This window comes from Myotis daubentonii, chromosome 13, assembly GCF_963259705.1.
Source record: "Myotis daubentonii chromosome 13, mMyoDau2.1, whole genome shotgun sequence".
Taxonomy (NCBI): domain Eukaryota; kingdom Metazoa; phylum Chordata; class Mammalia; order Chiroptera; family Vespertilionidae; genus Myotis; species Myotis daubentonii.
Window position 1 is genome coordinate 2,844,157 of NC_081852.1, and position 21,379 is coordinate 2,865,535.

The 21,379-nt window shown below is 44.4% G+C and overlaps 2 protein-coding genes across 16 annotated transcripts in view; one reads left to right on the forward strand and one right to left on the reverse strand.

Moving 5' to 3' along the window:
- CCSER2 (coiled-coil serine rich protein 2) overlaps window positions 1-21,379 on the forward strand; it is a 215,282-nt gene that overhangs the window by 10,941 nt on the left and 182,962 nt on the right. Inside the window, exon 2 of one of the 15 annotated variants that reach the window (XM_059662015.1) lies at window positions 16,105-16,172. The exons of the other annotated variants lie outside the window; for them this stretch is intronic. The gene's annotated coding sequence lies outside the window, so the exon portion shown is untranslated. The remainder of the gene's footprint in view (window positions 1-16,104; window positions 16,173-21,379) is intronic. 15 annotated transcript variants of the gene reach the window in all.
- On the reverse strand, window positions 8,270-9,462 carry LOC132214503 (N-acyl-aromatic-L-amino acid amidohydrolase (carboxylate-forming)-like). The gene has a single exon (XM_059661889.1). It carries the CDS (start codon window positions 9,315-9,317, stop codon window positions 8,490-8,492), a length of 828 nt encoding a protein of 275 aa, XP_059517872.1. The 5' UTR covers window positions 9,318-9,462; the 3' UTR covers window positions 8,270-8,489.

Here is a 21,379-nt window from a genome sequence, read left to right on the forward strand (position 1 = left end):
CTCCCTCCTTTCCATACAGGTTACCACCCTCCTCTCCCCAATTATTGCTCCCAGCAGTCCAGTTTGGCATGGCCTTCTGCACCATAGCTACAATTTGGTGTGTGGGAATGGAAACACAAGACAGCTCTTTAGCTGAGAAATGCTGGCTACCTTGAGGTATTTGGTCCTACTGATCTCTGTGTTGGTGTCTGGTATTGAAAAGTCTAGGTGCCAGCTTTATTTTAGTAGATACTTTCTATTCCCTGGCAAGCTACCTCGCTTTAAAATTCAAAAAAATATCTAGGTGCTGTTTCTTTAAATTCATTCTCCCTCTCTCTCCTCACCCTCTCCTTGTTCCTCTCTCGGTCCCTTCCCCTCTCTCTCTCCCACATGCATACCCCCATAGGAAGATATCACAATTTTTGATGTCATCTGAATACATCAGGGACAGTGAAGATAGGCAGACACCAAAGGTACTTTGAATTGTTGTTGCCATCTTATGAGTGATATTTGGTTGCAGCCTGAGTACCTTGGGGAAATTTGAGAGCTTTCTGTGACCATTATTTTCTTGGCAGCCAGTGTTAGGGTTGGGAGTTATAATTTTCTCTGAAGATCATAGCTTAGAAAAGCAGGAACTATTCATAATAGCTATTTAAGTGTATAGAATGGGTCTGGTGATATTTTGGTCTGAGTTGATAGGCCAGCTTATAGGAAATATATCCACGTGGTATTTCTTTACAGGAAGTGGGGAGGTAGGTGTGGCCATTTTTCCACTTTTTTTATTTTAAATTTTTTTCTCAAGTTTATTTTCTTCATTTTACGATAGTTTGGACTTGTCCACCCTTATTTATTACTAGAGGCCCGGTGCACAAATTCGTGTAAAGTGGGGTCCCTCGGCCTGGCCTGCAGGATTGGGCCAAAACCGGCTCTCTGACATCCCCCGAGGGGTCCCAGATTGTGAGAGAGCGCAGGCCAGGCCGAGGGACCCCATCGGTGCACAATCGAGGCCAGGGAGGGATGCGGGAGGTTGGCTAGCTGGGGAGGTAACATGGGAGGGCTCCAGGGTGTGTCTGGCCCATCTCACTCAGTTCCGATCAGCCGGACCCCAGAAGCAAGCTCACCTATCAGTCAGAGCGTCTGCCCCCTGGTGGTCAGTGCACATCATAGCGACTGGTCGGGCGGTCGACTCTCTGCCCCATGGTGGTCAGTGCACATCATAGCGAGTGATTGAGCGGCCTTAGCATGTCATTAGCATATTATGCTTTGATTGGTTGAACGGCCAACTGGATGACCGGACACACTTAACATATTATGCTTTTACTAGAGGCCCGGTGCACAAAATTCGTGTGTGTGTGGGGTCCCCTCAGCCCAGCCTGCACCCTCTCCAATCCGGGACCCCTCAGGGGATGTCCGACAGCTGGTGTAGGCATTAGGGGCGATTAGGCCGGCAGGGGGGAAGTAAGGGGTAATCCAGATACTGAGTGTGGATTTTCCTCATTCATGTCATCCATCCATTCAAGAAATATCTGCTGAACACTTGCTAGTAATAGTGCAGTGAGGAAACACATTTTCTGCCCTGTGAAACTTATCCTATCTAATAAAAGAGAAACATGGTAATTGGCGTACGACCGCTACCCTTCCCATTGGCTAATGAGGGCGATATGCAAATTAACTCCTAGCCAAGATGGCGGCTGGCAGCCAGGCAGCTTGAAACTAACATGAGGCTTGCTTGCTTCAGTGACGGAGGACTCCAACGTTCCCTGCCTGCCTTGCCGGCCTCTGAGCTGGCAGTTTGAAACATAGTTACAAAAATCGAAGCTAAACAAAACCCCAGAAACCAGCTTTCAGCTAGCTGGGATCTCAGAGCTGGAGTTGATACAGAGTTTCGATTGTAGAACCAAAACAAACCAGATACCTGCTTTCATGAGCGGAGGCCTAAGAGCTGGAGCCTCAGAGCTAAAGCTGGCTCAGAATAAAAAAGAAAAAAAAGGAGCATTTGGGAGCTTGAGTCACCCACCAGCCTGAAAACAGCCCTCAGCCCCTCACCCAGACTGGCCAGGCACCCCAGTGGGGACCCCCACCCTGAAGGGTGTGTGACCAGCTGCAAATAGCCATCATCCCCTCATCCAGGCTGGCCAGGCACCCCAGTGGGGACCCCCACCCTAATCCGGGACAACCTTCAGGGCAAACCAGCCAGCCCCCACCCGTGCACCAGGCCTCTATTCTATATAGTAAAAGGGTAATATGCCTCCCAGCACCAGGATCAGCGGAGCTGCGAGGTCTCCTGGCACCGGGATCAGCGTGACAGGGGGCAGCGCCGAAACCCCCTGATCGCCCTGTGGCTCTGTGTGTGACAGGGGGCGGGGCCCCAACCTCCCTATCAGCCCTGCTCTGTTCCTGACAGGAGAAGGTGCCCCAACCCCCTGATCGGCCCTGCTCTGTGCCTGATGGGGGGAGCTCCCCAACCTCCTGATTGCCCTGCGGCTCTGTGTGTGACAGGGTGCGGCGCCCCAAACCCCCCACCCCACGGGCCCTGCCCTGTGTGTGACAGGGTAGAGCCATAACCTCCCCATTGGCCCTGCCCTGAGTGTGAGAGTGGCGGCGCCCCAAACCCCTGATTGGCCCTGCTCTGTGGGTGATACAGGGCGGCGCCCCAACCCCCCAACCCCACAGGCCCTGCTCTGTGTGTGACAGGGTAGAGCCATAACCTCCCCATTGGCCCTGCCCTGAGTGTGAGAGTGGCGGCGCCCCAAACCCCTGATTGGCCCTGCTCTGTGGGTGATACAGGGCGGCGCCCCAACCCCCCAACCCCACAGGCCCTGCTCTGTGTGTGATGGGGTAGAGCTATAACCTCCCCATCAGCCCTGCCCTGAGTGTGACAGTGGCGGCGCCCCAACCCCCTGATCGGCCCTGCTCTGTGGGTGATACAGGGCGGTGCCCCAACCCCCTGATCCGCCCTGCTCTGTGTGTGACAGGGGGGAGCTCCCCAACCCCCTGATCGGCCCTGCTCTGTGCGTGACGGGGGGGAGCTCCCCAACCCCCTGATCGGCCCTGCTCTGTGCGTGACGGGGGGGAGCTCCCCAACCCCCTGATCGGCCCTGTTCTGTGCGTGACAGGGGGCAGCGCCCCAACCCCCTGATCGGCCCTGCTCTGTGCGTGACAGCGGGTGGCGCCGCAACCTCCCCATCGACCTGCCTTGAGTGTGCCAGGGGGCGGTGCCCCAACCCCCCAATTGGCCCTGCCCTGAGCATCCTGGCATCGCAACCTCCCAATCCACCCTGCTCTGTGCATGACAGGGGGCGGTGCCCCAATTCCCCAATCAGCCCTGCTCTGAGCCCGACCAGGGCTGCGCCTAGGGATTAGGCCTGCCTTCTGCCACCCGGGAGCAGGCCTAAGCCAGCAGGTCATTATCTCCCGAGGGGTCCCAGACTGCGAGAGGGCAGAGGCCGGGCTGAGGGACCCCTCCTCCCCCCCGAGTGCACAAATTTTTGTGCACTGTGCCTCTAGTATTCTAATGATATCATATAGGAAATAAACAAGTATATATGTAATATAGCTGCTATTATAGTGCTGTGGAGAAAAAGCAGGATAAGGTGGAAAAAACATGGGAGGGGGATGCCGCTGTTTTATATAAGGTGGTTAGAGAGGCTGTAGTGATGAATGGTATAGCAGAGATGTGGGAGAAGTAATATTGTGATCTAATCTGAGCAGATTTAGGGGAGAGAACATTTGAGGAAGATGGAACAAGAGTACAAATGTGCTTGTTCTGTGGCAATTGTCCCCCCATTTCTTCAAGTTCTCATTTATTTTTTTCTAAGCATTAGAAGGAAAAAACCCTTTAAATGGAAATTTTCAGTCATACTAAAAGTATCTCATTTCTCACAGTTAGTCAGCTTCAATAATTTTTATTGAAAGCTCACTGGAGGACATTTTTTCCATTGATTTTTAGAGAGGGTGGACGAGAGGGAGGGAGGGAGGGAGGGAGAGAGAGAGCGGGAGAGGAAAGAAAGAGAGAGAAACATCCATGTGAGAGAGATATATCAATTGGTTGCCTTCTGCACCTGAGTCAGGACCAGGCCTGGGATTGAAGCTGCAATCCAGGTACCTGCCCTTGACCAGAATCAAACACAGACTTTTCAGTGCTTGGGCCAGCACTCTTACCATTGGGCACACTGGCCAGGGCAACAGCCAGTCCTTTTAAGGAATTTGCTATAAATTGAAGCTGGGAAAAATAGGTTGGTAATTGGAGGGGATGTAGAGTCAAGGAATTTTTTTAAAAGATGGGTGTTTTTCTAGTATCCTATATAATAAAGAGCTAATATGCTAATTAGACTGCAGCACAACCATCTGGACTACCTTCCGGACGACTGTCCAGATGACTTTCCAGATGAAGCCGGGCTGCGAGGCGCTGCGAGGGCCGGTCGGGGCTGTGAGGGGCTGCATGGGCCGAGCTCCTTGCATGAATTTTGTGCATCAGGCCTCTATATTTATATAAATAGAGAGTATAAAGCTGATGGAGTGATCCAAGAGAGAGAAATAAATTACAGGAACCATTTCTTTTAAAAATAAATGAAATTAATTTTATCCTAATCTGTGTACCCAATATCGTTATTCTATATATGTATATCCTTATGTATTAACCTATTTATTTCAAACTAGTGGCCTGGTGCATGGATTCATGCACATTGAAAGAAAGTTAATTAGAAGAAATATTTTAGCATCACTATTTGCCCTTTCTGTATAAGAGAAGTGTCAACCAAATTCACGATGGACAATGGCAGGTCAAAACACGTGTGCAATTGGCACCAGCAAGAGCTTTACATGTATTGCACATGCACGAGTCAATGTTTATTTTTAAATTACTAATGTATGTCATATGTACTGGCTGGTTGGACGGTTGCACGGACGGATGGTCAGTCACTTAGCGTTTTATATATAGATGAAGACAGTGGCTTGTGGGGAGAGGTGTTAAAGAACATTCCTTCCCCCCCAATTTGGTGAGATTTCATTAGTTCAAAACTGTAGTATTTATATGTGGGTAACAAATTTTTTTTTATAAATTACTAGAGGCCCGGTGCACGAAATTCATGCAAGAGTAGGCCTTCCTTTCCCTGGCTGCCAGCCTGGGCTTCCCTCTGGCACCTGGGACCCGGGCTTCCCTCTGGCACCCGGGACCCCTGCTCACCCACCACAGCCTGCTGGTTGGTGGCCTGGGCCTCCCTCTGCAGGGAGATCATGGAACAATGGCCGGGCCCCAACCAATTGCATTGCACCTGCCTTGGCTGGCCTGGAGCCAGTGGGTGTCATAGTGTGGTCCTGGAGGGTCGTCCAGATGGTCATCTGGATGGTTGTCTGGATGGTCATTCCGCTGTTCAGCCGTTTGGTCGATTTGCATATTATGCTTTTATTATATAAGATTATGAAATAAATTAACTGGTCTTTTTTGTTTGTTGTTTTTTGTTGCTAACCTATTCTTCTCTGGTAATTTTCACCTGTTTATTTTTATCAGCAGTTTTACACAGTGCTTGCCCAGTAGTAGATTCTAAATTTTGATTTGGTAATCTCTAATATGGTAGTTTTACTATATGACCTTTTTACTAAAAAAAAGAAAAAATTAAAAACTTTTTAATTTGAAGTATAATTAAAGCACTTTAAAGGGGAAAATTTGATGGCCACTCTTTTCCTTTTTTTCTAATGTACTTGACCATGCTTTTACTGTAATTGCTTCTGATTACTGAGTTGCTCTCTGAGATAAGTTCAGAAAATTAAGTTGAAAGCTCATATTACAGTTACAGCACTTTATGTGCCTCTTTTTGTGGTTCACTTATGTTTGGTACGTAGTTGTCAATATTTAGTGCTGGAATCATCGCAATAGCTTTTTAATCTTCTTTGTTGGTCTTCCTCCAGATTTTCTTCCCTTAGCCACTGATCCATGCTACTGACTTTGGATTTCTGAAACACAGATCTGATCAGGTTCTGTTATTGCTTAAAAATCTCCTGTGGCTCTCTGTTTATGGGAGTTAGTTCTCCCTCTTTTTTGCTTCTTGCCCACCTCCCTGCTCTTGCCCTCTGCTTTAAGGGATCTGGAGTGTTCCCTAGGGGGTTCTCATGCTCGTCTGACGTTTCTTACCGGAGGACCACAGGATAGAAGCCAAATTATTTTATCTGTGTACACAGAAAGTCCTCCATGAGCTATGGCCCTTATCTGTCACGGTTCCATGAAGATGAGAAACTGATATCTCTGTGCTTTTGTACATACTATTCTTTTTTTCCAGAATACCATTAAATTTCGTAGGTATCTTGTTAAATCATTTCCTCTGCCTCCCTCCCTCCCTCCCTCTTTTTTCCTTCCTTCCTTCCTTCCTTCCTTCCTTCCTTCCTTCCTTCCTTCCTTCCTTCCTTCCTTCCTTCCTTCCTTCCTTCCTTCTTTCTTTCTTTCTTTCTTTCTTTCTTTCTTTCTTTCTTTCTTTCTTTTCTTTCTTATTTTTTCCTTCCATGGACACTGTGTGTGCCCTGCTGGAGAACTTTTTTCCCCTTTAAATATATATTTTTTCATTTCAGAGGGAGAGAGAGATAGAGGCATCAGTGATGAGAGAAAATCATTGATTGGCTGCCTCCTGCACACCCCACTGGCGATCGAGCTGGCAACCCAGGCGTTTGCCCTTGACTGAAATTGAACCTTGGACCCTTCAGTCTGCAGGCCAATGCTCTATCCACTGAGCCAAACCAACTAGGGCACTTCCTCTGTTTAAAAACTCAATATAGATGTCTCCTTTTTCTAGGAAAGTTTTCTTTTAGGCATATGTTTTTTAAAAAAATATATTTTATTGATTTTTTTTTTACAGAGAGGAAGGGAAAGGAATACAGAGTTAGAAACATCAATGAGAGAGAAACATCAATCAGCTGCCTCCTGCACACCCCCAACTAGGGATGTGACTGCAACCAAGGTACATGCCCTTGATCGGAATTGAACCTGGGACCCTTCAGTCCACAAGCCAACGCTCTATCCCAGTGATGGGGAACCTTTTGAGCTCGGCGTGCCAGCATTTTGAAAAACCCTAACTTAACTCTGGTGCCGTGTCACATATAGAAATTTTTTGATATTTGCAACCATAGTAAAACAAAGATTTATATTTTTGATATTTATTTTATATATTTAAAAGCCAGTTAACAAAGAAAAATCAACCAAAAAAATGAGTTCGTGTGTCACCTCTGACTCGCGTGTCATAGGTTCGCCATCACTGCTCTATCCACTGAGCCAAATCGGTTAGGACTTTTAGGCATATTTTTATCATGATTCCTCTACTCCATCATATTCTCTATTCTTTGTTACCTGTGTTCCTGTAACATTTTGCAGTTACTTTGTTGTAGTAATTGCTGTATTTTACTCTATTTGCTTTTTTGTTTAGTCCCCCTTGCTCCAACACAAACTTAGAATCACTCAATACATTTTGTTGAATGAATGATGGAGTAAAGTAAAAAATATTTCAACATCGACCTAGTTTTGATTGATCCATTTGGTTGGGCTTTTACATCAATTTTATTTGTACAAAATATACAAATGAGCAATACAGATAGCATGGTTAAGAGAGTCGTACTCCAAAGTATCTTAGGAAATATTTTATTAAATGTTTGTCCTTATGAGCAGATAATGAGATTTGTTGATGATTTCATTATATATCACAAATCTCTATTTTTGTCTAAATATTTCAGTGTTTTTCTTTGTGGTGTCACTTTTTTCTCTTTGTCATTTCTATTTGGATGCTGGCCTTAGACACCCTCTACCCTAAACATAACTTAATTCATTTCTTAAACTTGATCTGGACTTTTCCATTCGTGTTTTTTATATCACTACTTTGTAAGTTACTTAGGTTTCCCTGCAGCATCTTTTTAAAAATAATTATTTATTTATTTTTCAACTTATTTTTATTGTTGAAACTATTACACATGTCCTTCATTCCCCCCACACCCTTTTGCTCACCTTCTCCCAGCCTTCTCCCTTCCCTGTCCTTCACCACACTGTTGTCTGTGACCAGGAGCTATGCATATATGTTCTTTGACTAATCTCTTTACCTTCTTTTATCTAGCCCTCCTGCCATACTCTCCTTTGACATTGCTTCAGGCTGTTCCCATGCTCCATGCCCTGGTTCTATTTTGTTCATTAGATTACACATATAAGTGAGATCAGATGGTATTTGTCTTACTCTAACTGGCTTATTTCAATTTGCATAAAAATCTCCAGGTCCATGCATGCTGTTGCAAAAGGTAATATGTTCTTCCTCCCCCCCCCCCCCAAGACATCTTCCACTTTATAGAATGGGAAACTGAGGCAGGGAGGTGGGGTGTGTGTGGCAAGGATCATGGTATATAGAAGGTGGCAAGGGGGCCTCTGAGCTGGGGATCATGCCTCAGGTGGGAGGCTGAGGCCAGGCAGGTGTGGTCTGGGTTAGGGAGCTGGGGAGGGGGTGGGGGCTAGCATGGGCAGGGCGGGCACAGAGAACGTGAGCTTCTCAGTCTGGAGGAAGGCAATGAATGTCCTTCTCGTAGTAGGCGGCCTCATTGATGAACACGGGGTACACAGTGGACTCCCCTTCATAGAGCACGTCCTTGCTGCTGAACATCCGGAAGATGGGTGCTCCAGGCCGCAGTGGCTCAAAGTCTTGGTCCTGCAGCTGAGAATGCACGTTGCCTGCCAGGTCCCCGGCCTCCGTGCGTGGGAAGTCCACGCTGCTCACTTTTCTATACACTTCCATCTCAAAGGCAGGAAATGCGGTGCCCTGGCTGAAGAGCTGGATGAAGTCCAGGGCTGCGGCCACCAAGGCCCTCATCCTGACGAGAAGGTCAGCCCGCAGCACTCCCTGAGGCTGGGGGCCCAGCTCCAGGCCCAGTCCACTCTTGGCCATGGAGTTGACGCTGTAACTCTCTTCTCCGGGCAACTGGTGCAGGAAGACCCGGCAGGGCAGCTCCGGGCTCTGCAGCTGTAGGTGGCGGCACAGATGCATCGCAAAGACGCTGTGGGCGGATTCCGCCATGAGGCAGGTGCCCATGCTGGCCGTGGTGTTGTGCAGGTCCAGGACGAAGTCAAAGGCCTGGCCCGAGGCCTTGGGCCCCAGCAGTTGGTTCAGCTCTTGGGCCCTTGTCACCTCATATGGGTCATCCGGGTGTACCCTGGCAGTGAGGAAGGCGCTGGTGAAGGCGCAGTTGAGGTCACAGTCCACGTAGAGGCGGCAGACAGCTGTTGCTGCTGGGTTGGCCAGCACGGGCACTGTGGAGAAGCTGGGTCTCTGCAGCTCCCCCGGGGCCTGCAGCCAGTACTGCGCCAGGTAGACAGCAGACATCTTATTGCTGTGGGTGCCCCCGATCACTGCCACACGGCGCAGGGCTCTCGAGGCTCAGCTGCGAGCACATCCCGTGTGGGTGGAGGGCCCGGTGGGTGGGCCTGGTTAGGGCCTGGTGCTGAGCTGGGGTGGGGTGGGGTGGTGAGCTCCCTGAGGTGTGAGGAGTCCCAGAGTCGCAGCCAGGCAGCTCAGCTGTCTGTCAAAAGATGTGAGTGAGGGCAGGTTAGTGGAGTGCCACTGCCCCTCCACCTCCATTGACCCACTCAAGGGCTCTCCCTCCCAGTGCCCGAGTCCGGAGCTCCTTTCCTCATGTTCTTCCTTTTTAAGGCCAAGTAGTATTCCATTGTGTAAGTTCACCACAGCTTTTTTTATCTATTCATCTACTGATGGGCACTTGGGCTACTTCCATATCTTGGCTATTGTAAATAGTGCTGCTATGAGCACAGGGGAGCATATATTCTTTCTGATTGGCATTTCGGAATTATTAGGCTGTATTTCCAGAAGTTGGTTCAAAAGGCAGTTTCATTTCTAATTTTTTGAGGTAACTCTACAGTGGTTGCACCAGTCTACATTCCCATCAACAATGAACTAGGTTTCCCTTTTCTCTACATCCTCAGCACTTGTTTTTTATTGATTTATTGCTGCTATCCATTCTGGCGGATGTGAGGTGATACCTCATTGTCGTTTTAATTTGCATTTCTCTGATGATCAGTGACTTTGAGCATTTTTTTCATATGTCTATTGGCCATATGTCTGCATGTCCTCTTTGGAGAAGTGTCCATTCAGGTCCTTTGGCCATTTTTTAATTGGGTTGTTTGTTTTCCTGGTGTCGAGTTGTGTAAGTTCCTTATGTATTTTGGAAATTAACCTCTTACCAGATACAGTGGGGCCTTGACTTACGAGTGTCCCGACTGACGAGTTTTTCGAGATATGAGCCGTCTCTCGGCCGATTTTTTGCTTTAAGTTGCGAGCTAAAATTCGGGTTACAAGCCAGCTTCAGATACCCCACCGCTAGTTGGCGCAGTGAACGTCACAATGAACGCCACAACATCAGCCCAGCATTTCAATTCATTGTAATGGTGAAAAAGCTCGGTCATGGAACGAATTAAACTCATAAGTCAAGGCCCCTCTACATCATTGGGAAATATGTTCTCCCATTCAGTGGGTTCCCTTTTCATTTTGTTGATGGATTCTTCTGCTATGCAGAAGCTTTTTAGTTTGATGTAGTTACATTGGTTTATTTTCTTCCTTTGTTTTTCTTGCCCTAGGGCCTAGGCCAGCTGTGGGCAAACTACAGCCCGCGGGCTGGATCCGCCCATTTGAAATGAATAAAACTAAAATAAAAAAAGACCGCACCCTTTTATGTAATGATGTTTACTTTGAATTTATATTAGTTCACACAAACACTCCATCCATGCTTTTGTTCCGGCCCTCCGGTCCAGTTTAAGAACCCATTGTGGACCTCGAGTCAAAAAGTTTGCCCACCCCTGGCCTAGGCAGTGGTCAGCAAACTCATTAGTCAGCAGAGCCAAATATCAACAGTACAACAATTGAAATTTCTTTTGAGAGCCAAATTTTTTAAACTTAAACTATATAGGTACATTGTTATTAACTTAATTAGGGTACTCCTAAGGCTTAGGAAGAGCCACACTCAAGGGGCCAAAGAGCCGCATGTGGCTCACGAGCTGCAGTTTGACGACCACGGCCCTAGGGGATGTATTGGCAAAAATTATGCTATGGTGGATGTCTGAGATTTTACTGCCTATTTTCTAGGATTTTTATGGTTTTGCAACTTACATTTAAGTCTTTTATATATTTTGAGTTTATTCCTGTGAATGGTGTAAGTTGGTGGTTTAGTTTCATTTTTTTGCATGTACTTGTCCAATTTTCCCAGCACCATTTATTGAAGAGACTCTTTTTACTCCATTATAAGCTCTTGCCTCCTGTATCAAATATTAATTGACCATAAAAACCTGGGCTCTCAGTTCTGTTCCATTGATCTATATGCTTGTAATGATAGCAGTACCAGTTTGTTTGACAACATCAATCCGCTGCCTCTTGGACACTCCCTACCGAGGATCGAGCCCACAACCTCGGAGTTACTCTAGACCAGGCATGGAAATGGCAACCTCCTGGTGCATAGGACAGTGCGCAGCCAACTGAGCCACACTGGCCAGGGCAGTACCAGGCTGTTTTCATTACTGCGGCTTTGTAGTATAGTTTGATACCCAGTATGGTGATCCCTCCAACTTTGTTTTTTCCCTCTCGAGGTTGCTAAGGCTATTCTTTTTTGGTTTCATATAAATTTTTGGAATACTTGCTCTAGCTCTGTGGAGTATGCCATTGGTATTTTAATAGGAATTGCATTAAATCTGTAGATTGTTTTGGGTAGTATAGACATTATAATGATGTTAATTTTTCCAATCCATGAACATGGTACATGAATCCACTTGTTTATGTCTTCCTCTATTTCTTTCTTCAGTGTCCTATAGTTTTCTGAGTACAGGTCTTTTACCTCCTTAGTTAAGCTTATTCCTAGGTACCTTATTATTATTTTCTGTTGCAATAGTAAATGGGATTGTTTTTTTAGTTTCTCTTTCTGAGAGTTCATAATTGGTATATACAAATGCCACCGATTTCTGTATATTAATTTTATATCCTGCTACTTTGTCAAATTCATTTATTAGATCTGGTAGTTTTTTGGTGGAGCCTTAGGGTTTTCTATGTACAGTATCATGTAATCTGCATATTCTCGGCAGTATCTTTAAGTCTCACTTATATATATTATCATTACTGAGTTCTACTATAATTCAGCAAACACTTTTTGGCCACTTCTAGTGTTTCTGACTTGTTAGTACTAGTGATGAAAGGTTGAATGAAAGAGGGTCCCAGTCCAAAAATGATTATGATATAAGGTGGTAAGTATAATAATATAGGGACAGTGGGATATCTAGAGCATCCAAGGAGCATAGAATATCTTTTCATGTATCCCTTAATTCTTACTTTGGCTACTGCCAGCCTCATTTAGGCCTTTATTACTATGTAATTTTAGGACTGCTTAATAGCTTGCCCTGCCTTAACTCTGTTGTCATTCCAGTTCATAATTGAGGCTAGTCACCACAGTAGTTATCTTTAAAAAAAAAAAAAAAGAAAAGCTACCTGACTTTCTTCTTCCTGCTCACAGAATAAAGTTAAAAGTAGAATAAAATGTGGAATGCAGTCATTGGCCTAAACTTCGGTCGAGTATGACTCCCTCCACGTTCTGTGTGGAGTAGGGTTCGGTATCTGAAAGAGGAGCCGCACAACAAATGAGAGAAAAAGACACGAGATAATTTTGCAATACTGGGGGCCAGGCGGGCAAGTCCCGAAGGACTTCCACAGATGCTCAGGCCGCTCCAACCTTTTATTTAGTCTAGGGTAGCCCTAGGGTAAGGAGGTTTGTTTGGGGTAGCCCTAGGGTAAGGAGGTTTGTTTGGGGTAGCCCTAGGGTAAGGAGGTTTGTTTGGGGCAGCCCTAGGGTAAGGAGGTTTCAATGACACACAGATTAGGTCATAACATCACCCTTAGGCAATTTACATGATTAAAGGTAGGGAGGTTGCTTCAGCTATCGTTATCTAGATTAACTGAGTGGTTCCTAGATTAACTGGGTGGTGCACAGCTCTGACCTTTGCTAGGACTTTCAAGGGCTACTAGCTTTTTGGGGGGTCTCTGTCTAAACTCAGCTAGTGAAGACAATGAATGGACTCCGACAAACTTCCTTTCTTGTTTTCTGCTATGTGAACCTTCCATTCCAGCAAAACTCTTCTACATTCTATTCTAAACACACTTCACACTTTACCTTTTTTGCCTTGTTTGTTTGAGCCATTCCCCCTCCCTGAAATAGCCTCAGCAATCTTGAGTGGTTCTATTCTTGCTTCCTCTACTTACTGAAATTGTATCTTGGTTATAGTTCCTAATTATTAAATCCATTGTGGACTTTTTATATGATCATGCCCATGTTTTTAACTCCTTCTCTTTCTTTGTCTTTATGATATCACTCTTATTTCTCTTTTTTACTTACTAGAGGCCCAGTGCATGAAATTGTGCATGGGGGGTGGTGAGGTCCCCTCAGCCCAGCCTGCACCCTCTCCAATCCAGGACCCCTTGGGGGATGTCCGACTGTCAGTTTAGGCCCGATCCCAGCCTAAACCAGCAGTCAGACATCCCTCTCACAATCAGGGACTGCTGGTTCCTAACTGCTCACCTGCCTGCCTGCCTGATCACCCCTAAATGCGCCCCCCCCCCCAGCCACCCTAGTTGCCCCCAACTCCCCCCCCCCTCTCCCGCCTGGTCGCCCCCAACTTCTCCCCTCTCCCCCTTCCCCCCCCACCCCCCACCCGCTGGTCTGGTCACCCCACGCAGCCTGCTGTTCAGTCATTTGGTCGTCCCTCACTAACCCCCCTGCCAGCCTGGTTGCCCCACGCAACCTGCTGTATGATCATTACTGTTACTATGATGGCGTCCCAGACAATTTGCATATTCCTCTATTATTAGTATAGATCAGCCGTGGGCAAACTATGGCCCACGGGCCGGATCCGGCCTGTTTGAAATGAATAAAACTATTGAATAAAAAGACCGTACCCTTTTATGTAATGATGTTTACTTTGAATTTATATTAGTTTACGCAAACACTCCATCCATGCTTTTGTTCCGGCCCTCCGGTCCAGTTTAAGAACCCATTGTGGACCTCGAGTCAAAAGGTTTGCCCACCCCTGGTCTAGATTCTTTCTCAGCTATCTTTACTGACTCCTATCCCTAATGTTCATGCTTCCTGAGGTTTCAGGCTGACTTCTGTTTTTTTCTTCATTCTGCCATGCTTTCTTGAACACATGTTTTTCATGATTTCCTTTCTGTGTTCATTTCCTAAGCCCATTTTTCTGGTGAGCACTTCTAGTCCTTAGGTTTGCTACTTAGAATGCCCATCTGATTGTCTAGTAGAAAAATCTGTGCTTAGCCAGTGTTGCTCAGTGGTTGAGCATTGACCTATGAACCAAGAGGTCACTATTCAATTCCCAGTCAGGGCACATGCTTGGGTTGCAGGCTTGGTCCCCAGCAGGGGGTATGCAAGAAGCAGCTGATAAATGATTGTCATCATTGATGTTTCTATCTCTCTTTCCCTCTCCCTTCCTCTCTGAAATCAATTAAAATATATATAAAGAAAACCCTTCCTCTCTGAAATCAGTTAAATTATGTATAAAGAAAACCTGAAACTTAGAACATCAAAAATTAAGTACATGTTTTTTTTCCATTCACCTAATTTTCCCATTTTGATTATTGATGGTGCCAGTCACTCAGTTACCTAAGTTATAAACCCAGGAATCATCTTGACTTCTGTCTCCTATTCCTCATTTTCCATTAGCTGTCAAGTCCTGCTGATGGAGCTATTTCCTCTCCATTCCCTTCACTATTTCTTACGAGCCAGGTTCTAATTTCCTGAGCAGAGCATTGTAAAAAGCCCCTTCTGCTTGGTCCTGGACATTGCAAACAAGTTTGACATGCTTGTATGTTGGTTATATTATGTAGGAATGCCAAAGGCAAAATAGTTTTGGGTGCCACACCACTAATCCCTGTTTATCCATTAAAGGTCAGTTTCCTAAACATTTTTATTAGATGACATTGTTAGTAAATATTTTTTGCTTTTTATAAGAAATTTGCTTAAGGATTAAGGGTATGATTTATAAGGATTAGAGGGGAAAAGCAAGAAAAGATGTATAGAAATAGAAGTCTGGCTAGGTTAAGTGCCAGAAATGATCTAATAGGACATTTTCTTAATGAGCTAGAAGAAAAGATTAAAAGTTTGAAAGTAATACTTGGTGCTTGGTAGTCAAATATCAGTTAGGAGCAGTTAACTATAGGAAGATCTTGAGACTGAATAGGCAGAAATGAGATCTTTGCTATTGGGAATTGTAAGCTAATCTATTTGAGTAGTACTCTGAAGAGATGCTATTTAGCTGTCAGTTAATACCCAGGAGAGACTCCTGATATCATTATTTATGTTCCTGGAAGATATTGGCCTAATGTACTAATCTGCAGATGTGGTAACATAATCACTGTGCTTCTACATCATCTAATGCAGTGGTTCTCAACCTTCTGGCCCTTTAAATACAGTTCCTCATGTTGTGACCCAACCATAAAATTATTTTCGTTGCTACTTCATAACTGTAATGTTGCTACTGTTATGAATCATAATGTAAATATCTGATATGCAGGATGGACTTAGGCAACACCTGTGAAAGGGTCGTTCGACCGGCAAAGGGGTCGCGACCCACAGGTTGAGAACCGCTGGTCTAATGTGTTTCATAACCACAAGTTGTTTAGTATAGAATCATTATTTTCTGAAACCAGATATAACCATAGAAATGCTCTTAGTTTCTTGAATTTTTTTTTGTTTTCAAGCAGATTTTAGAATTTGTCTTGCTTATAACATTTTAAAAAGTCCAAATTCATAGAAGAAAGTACTTTAAAATTTGAGTCCTTTATATTCTAAATGACTTAGCACATGTTTAAAAAGAATTGAATTTTATGTATTGTGACTATTTTGCACAAGTATTATATGTATTTACATTAGCTTTTGCTGTAGTATTGGTCTTTATTTACTTTCTGATGATTTTAGGATTTATGAGGGTGGCACTAGATTCTCACCTAGTGTAACTTACTGTAGAAAATCTATTTGAACATTCTGTATAGTAGTATTTTGAAGTTGAGAGTGGGGTGTGTGTATCATTTTGGCTTATATTGTTCTGCCTAGGAGCTCCACTCTGAAGGAGGTGAGACAGAAAGAAAAAGTTTCAGAGAGATTTACCAAGATGGACCAAGGTGGGTGAATGGCATTTTGAGCCAAGGGAGTAGTGTGTTCCCTGGTAAGAAGTCCTGAAAGATCATGGTGTGATACAGACCCTTGGGTGGTTTGGTGTGAATGGAAGGCAGAGTTGGATAGTGGTGGAAGAGAGCAGCTGCCAAGTTTCCTTTAAAGCATTTCCTCCCTCCTCCCCCCCTCCCCCTTTCAGACTGCCTTTTATTTTTATTCATTTATTTTATTGATTTTAGAGAGAGGAAGGAAGAGAGAGAAACATTGATATGAGAGAAAAACATCAATCAGTTGCCTCCCAAAATCTGGGTATGTGCCTTGACTAGAAATTGAACCCACCACCTTTTGGTGTACGGGACAGTGCTTCAACAAACTGAGCCTCAATGGCCAGGATTACAGACTGCCTTTTAAAGAACAGAGAATCAATTATGAGAGATATACCTAGCACATTGCTACGATCATAGCAGGTGAATAATAAATATTTGAATACACGAGTGAAAAGAAACTTGAGAGATCTTCTAATCCTACTGTCCAAGAGTCTTCGCCATCTCTGGCAAGTGATTGTCAGCTTGTTTTTGAATGCTTTCAGAGATGGGCAGCTTAGTGTTTTATGTGGTAGCCTATGACCTTGTTTGGTAATTCTGATAGTTTGAAAGATTTTCTTATTTTGGGCTTAAAACTGCTTTTCTTTTTTTTCCAACTGTTGATCCCAGTTCTGTCCCTCTCTGACACCCTTTAAACTGTTTGACAGCACCAGTCATATGTTCTCTTAGTTTTGTAAACGCTGTACTTTTCATCATGTGACATGGTTCTTCACCCTTACCCCTTTGTGTATATACATTTTGTTAGGGTAACTTTAAAAGTGGTATATTGAAGGATAAAGATGTTCATAATCTTTGGTCCTATAATTCATGGTTAAATAATTTGTAGCACATTTGTTCAATATAATACATTGTAGCCATTAACAATAAATGTAATGATAGAAATGTGGGCAATATTTATAAAATGATATTTTAAAAATAGAATATTAAATTATATCTAGACCATTATTATAGCCAAATGAGTGTGTAGATGTGATTTCGGGGGCCATAAAAAGTAATGAGAAAGTTGTGTTAAGGTGGTACAAGATGGTTTCAAATAAAGAGTATTTTATAGTTAGTTTAATAATAAAGGAGAAAATGTAATGGTCAGAACTATTAATGTCATTCCAACTAAAGGTAAGTGAGACTTCAATAGCCTGCAATAACTCTTTTGGTTTCGATACTGAAAGAAACTGAAATACAAATGGTAGATTAAATTATTGCGTCAATGCTAAATTTAGTCAAGTTCATAACTGTATAGTGGTTACATTAAAAAAATTCTTATTCTTAAGAAATACATATGGAAATACATATTTTTATATTTTATGCAAGAGAGCAAATGGTAACCAAATGGCATAAAATATTAACAACAAGTAAATCTGGATAAAGACTATACAGATACTCTTTGTACTCTTCTTACTCTTGCAACTTTTATTTATTACATCTAGTTTTATTTAAAAGTTTCTTATAAGAAGCTATTTTTATCTGATTTATCTCTTTTTCAAGCCTTATCTGTCTTCCTCAGGCACATTTTGTGATTCATAAAATGGAATAAAAATAAACAACAGGCTTTTTTTTTTTCTAGAAATAATAGCAAGATTTGAAAAGACAGGAGAGGATAAATTCTTTTTTTGTTTGTTTGTTTGTGTATTATGATAGCCTCTAGCCACATGTAACTATTTAAATGAGTTAAAATTAAATAAAAATAAAAATTCAGTTCCTTAGTCACCCTCACCATATGTACTCAATAACTACATGTGGCTAGTGACTACTGTATTGGACAGGAAAGATATAGAATATTTTCATTATCAGAAAGTTCTATGGAAAGTGCTAGAATAAGTAATTGTTTGGGATGGGATTACTCATGAGAGGTGGGAGCCTGATTCCGGGTGCATCACCCGAGAACTGCCCTCTTGCAATTCAGGACCCCTGGGGGATGTCAGAGAGCTGGTTTCAGCCCAATCCCCGCAGGCCAGGCTGAGGGACCTCACCTGCCGGAGGGACCCTGCTCACACTGCAGACGCCCTTTGAGCTGAGGCAACGCCCCAGGTGCAACTGGCTGGGGAGGGCCGCAGGAAGTTGGCTCCAGAGTGTATCCAGCCTGTCTTGCCCAGTCCCGCCCTGCCGGCCACCTTCTAATTATTTACCTTTCACTGTCTACGAATCTGTGCACCAGGGCACTAATATGAATATAAGTTCTTTGGTTAATCCCTTCCCCTCATCCGCTTTCCTTCTGATATTACCAGTCTGTTCAATGTTTCCATGCCTCTAGTTCTATTTTATTCATCAGTTTATTTTGTTCATTAGATTCCTTGCTCTTTTATTTTGAATTTTAGATTTAATTGTTGATAGATATGTGTTTATTGCCATTTTGTTGTTTTTAATTCCTTTTTTTTTTTTCTTAAAAAAGACCCTTCAACATTTTATATAATACTGGTTTGGTGGTGATGAACTCCTTTAGTTTTTTTCCTGTTTATGAAGCTGTATATCTGACCTTCAATTCCAAATGATAGCTTTGCTGGGTTGTAGGTCCTTGCTTTTCATCACCTTGAATATTTCTTGCCACTCCCTTCTGGCCTGCAACGTTTCTGTTGAGAAATTAGCTGATAGTCATATGGGAGCTCCTTTGTAGGTAACTAACTGGTTTTCTCTTGCTGCTCTTAAGATTCTCTCTCTGTCTTTAACTCTTGGCATTATAATTATGATGTGTTTTGGTGTGAGCCTTTTTGGGTTTCTCTTGTTTGGGACTCTGAGCTTCCTGGACTTGTAGTTCTATTTCTTTCACCAGGTGGAGAAGTTTTCCATCATTATTTTTTTCAATAGGTTTTCAATTTCTTGCTCTCTCCACTCTCCTTCTGGCACCCCCATGATGTGAATGTTAGTATGCTTGAAGTTGTCCTAGAGCAGCGGTTCTCAACCTGTGGGTCGCGACCCCTTTGGGGGTCGAACGACCCTTTCACAGGGGTCGCCTAAGACCATTGGAAAACAATATATAATTACATAGTTTTTGTGATTAATCACTATGCTTTAATTATGTTCAATTTGTAACAATGAAAATACATCCTGCATATCAGATATTTACATTACAATTCGTAACAGTATCAACATTACAGTTATGAAGTAGCAATGAAAATAATTTTATGGTTGGGGGTCACCACAACATGAAGAACTGTATTAAAGGGTTGTGGCATTAGGAAGGTTGAGAACCACTGTCCTAGAGGATTCTTACACTACCTTCATATTTTTGGATTCTTTTTTCTTCTTGCTCTCTGATTAGTTGTTTGTTGCTTTCTTATATTCCAAATTGCTGATTTGATTCTTAGAATCCTCTAATCTGCTTTTGATTCCCTGTAAATTTTTGTTCATTTCAGTTCATGTATCCTTCATTTCTGACTGATCCTTTTTCATGTCTTTGGTGTTCTTGTTGTGCCCAGATTTCAAAGTTCCCAAGACCCCCAGGGAGCCCGTCAGTCCGATGCAAAAGCAAAGAGTCATTCATTTCAAACCCGGGTTTGGCTCCCCTGCCACACTCACCGATGCAACGGTAAGCTCCAGTGGCCGAGAGAGAGAACTCTGTGTGGAGAGAGGCTTTATAGGGGGCTGAGGCAAGGGGAGGAGAAAGGACTGTGGGCCCTGCCGATTGGCCAGGCGCCAGTCGGTGTCTCATTACACAGGATGTGGTCATAGTGATGGCGTGCACTTCCCTTAACTATCCTTGGCCAGTCCAGAGAAACCCTGGGCGTGGCCAGCAGTGGCTTGGCTTCGGGGAAGAAGCCTTGCTGAGCACATGGCCAAGGTAAGATGGAGGGCATAGCCCTTACCCTGGGGCAAGGTGGAGGGCGTAGTCCTCGCCCTTTCATTCTCACTGAGAACCTTGAAATTCTAAGTTCCTTGACATCCTCACTAAGTTCCTTGAAGCTCTCATTAAGATCCTTGAGCAACCTTATAACCAATGTTTTGAACTCTGTGTCCTGCCGGGGTCCAGCCCCAGCGGGTCCAGGGGTCCCCAAAGGCGTGGACGGAGTCGGCGAAGAGGGAAAGACTCGGAGACAGTGTTCAGTTCATCAGCAGCCTAGCCAGGATCTCCAGCCAGGATCTCCAGCCAAGTTCTGGTCTGGATCTCCAGAGAGGTTCTGCTTAGGATCTCCAGAGAGGTTCTGTCCAGGTTCGCCAGTCAGGTTCAGTCACCAGGTTCCAGTCAGGCTCTCCTGCCAATCTCCGCAGTCAGGTTCAGTCCAGGATCCCCAGCCATGCTCTCTCCAGGCTCCGCCTCCAGGCTCTGAGGCCAGTCCCTGTCCAGGATCCTCCGGCATGCTCTCGCCAGCGAAGTTCTTCTGTCTCTAGAGAACGTTCTGTGTAGGTTCTGTGCCTAGGCTCTGTCTCTCTTGGTCCTGTCTTCCAAGCCCTGTCTCCTAAGTTCTGTCTCTTTCTGTCTTGTTACATCTGTATTTATACCAGTTGATTCAATCCTATCAATCTCTATTACAAAGGTTAGGGCGTTTCTTATCTCCATTCCAGGGAGTAAAGATTATGTAGCTTAAGCATGATTGTTTGTAGTTAAATTGATTAACTACCCGCCTGGCACTTAGTTAAGGAGTTTCATCCCCTCCCTAACTTCAGGGGAAAATCCCTACCTGGGGATTCAACCTTTCTCGGAGAGGTGACCTTGGTTAAAACACAGCGCCAAGAAGGTGAGCAAACATATTAAGAACCGTATGCTTATATATGCCAGGTCCCTTGAAACAGCAAGGATGGACCGGCTCCCGGCAGTGTCCAGTAGTTTGCTTGCTTCATTTAATTTAGTTCTTTTTCTGGAGATTGCTTCTGTTCTTTCATTTCTCTTTGTCTCTGCATTTTAGCTGCTTCCCTATGTTTCTATGTTTTAGGTAGAGCAGCTATGTCTCCCAGAGTGCCTTGTGTAGTAGATGTCCTGTAGGGCCCAGTGGCTTAGCCTCCCCGGTCACCTGAGCTGGGTACTCTAGTTGCAACCCTGTGTGGTCTGTGTGTACTGTCCTGTTGTAGTTGAGCCTTGATTGCTGTTGGCATCACTGGGAGGAGTTGACCCCCCAGGCCAATGGGCTGTGAGGACCAGATGTGACTACAGCAGAAGAGCTGCTGTGCAGGAGACACCCCTA

Excerpts from the sequence above, each read along its gene's own strand:
- LOC132214503 (XM_059661889.1), bottom strand. The coding sequence starts at position 9,317 with ATGTCTGCTGTCTACCTGGCGCAGTACTGGCTGCAGGCCCCGGGGGAG.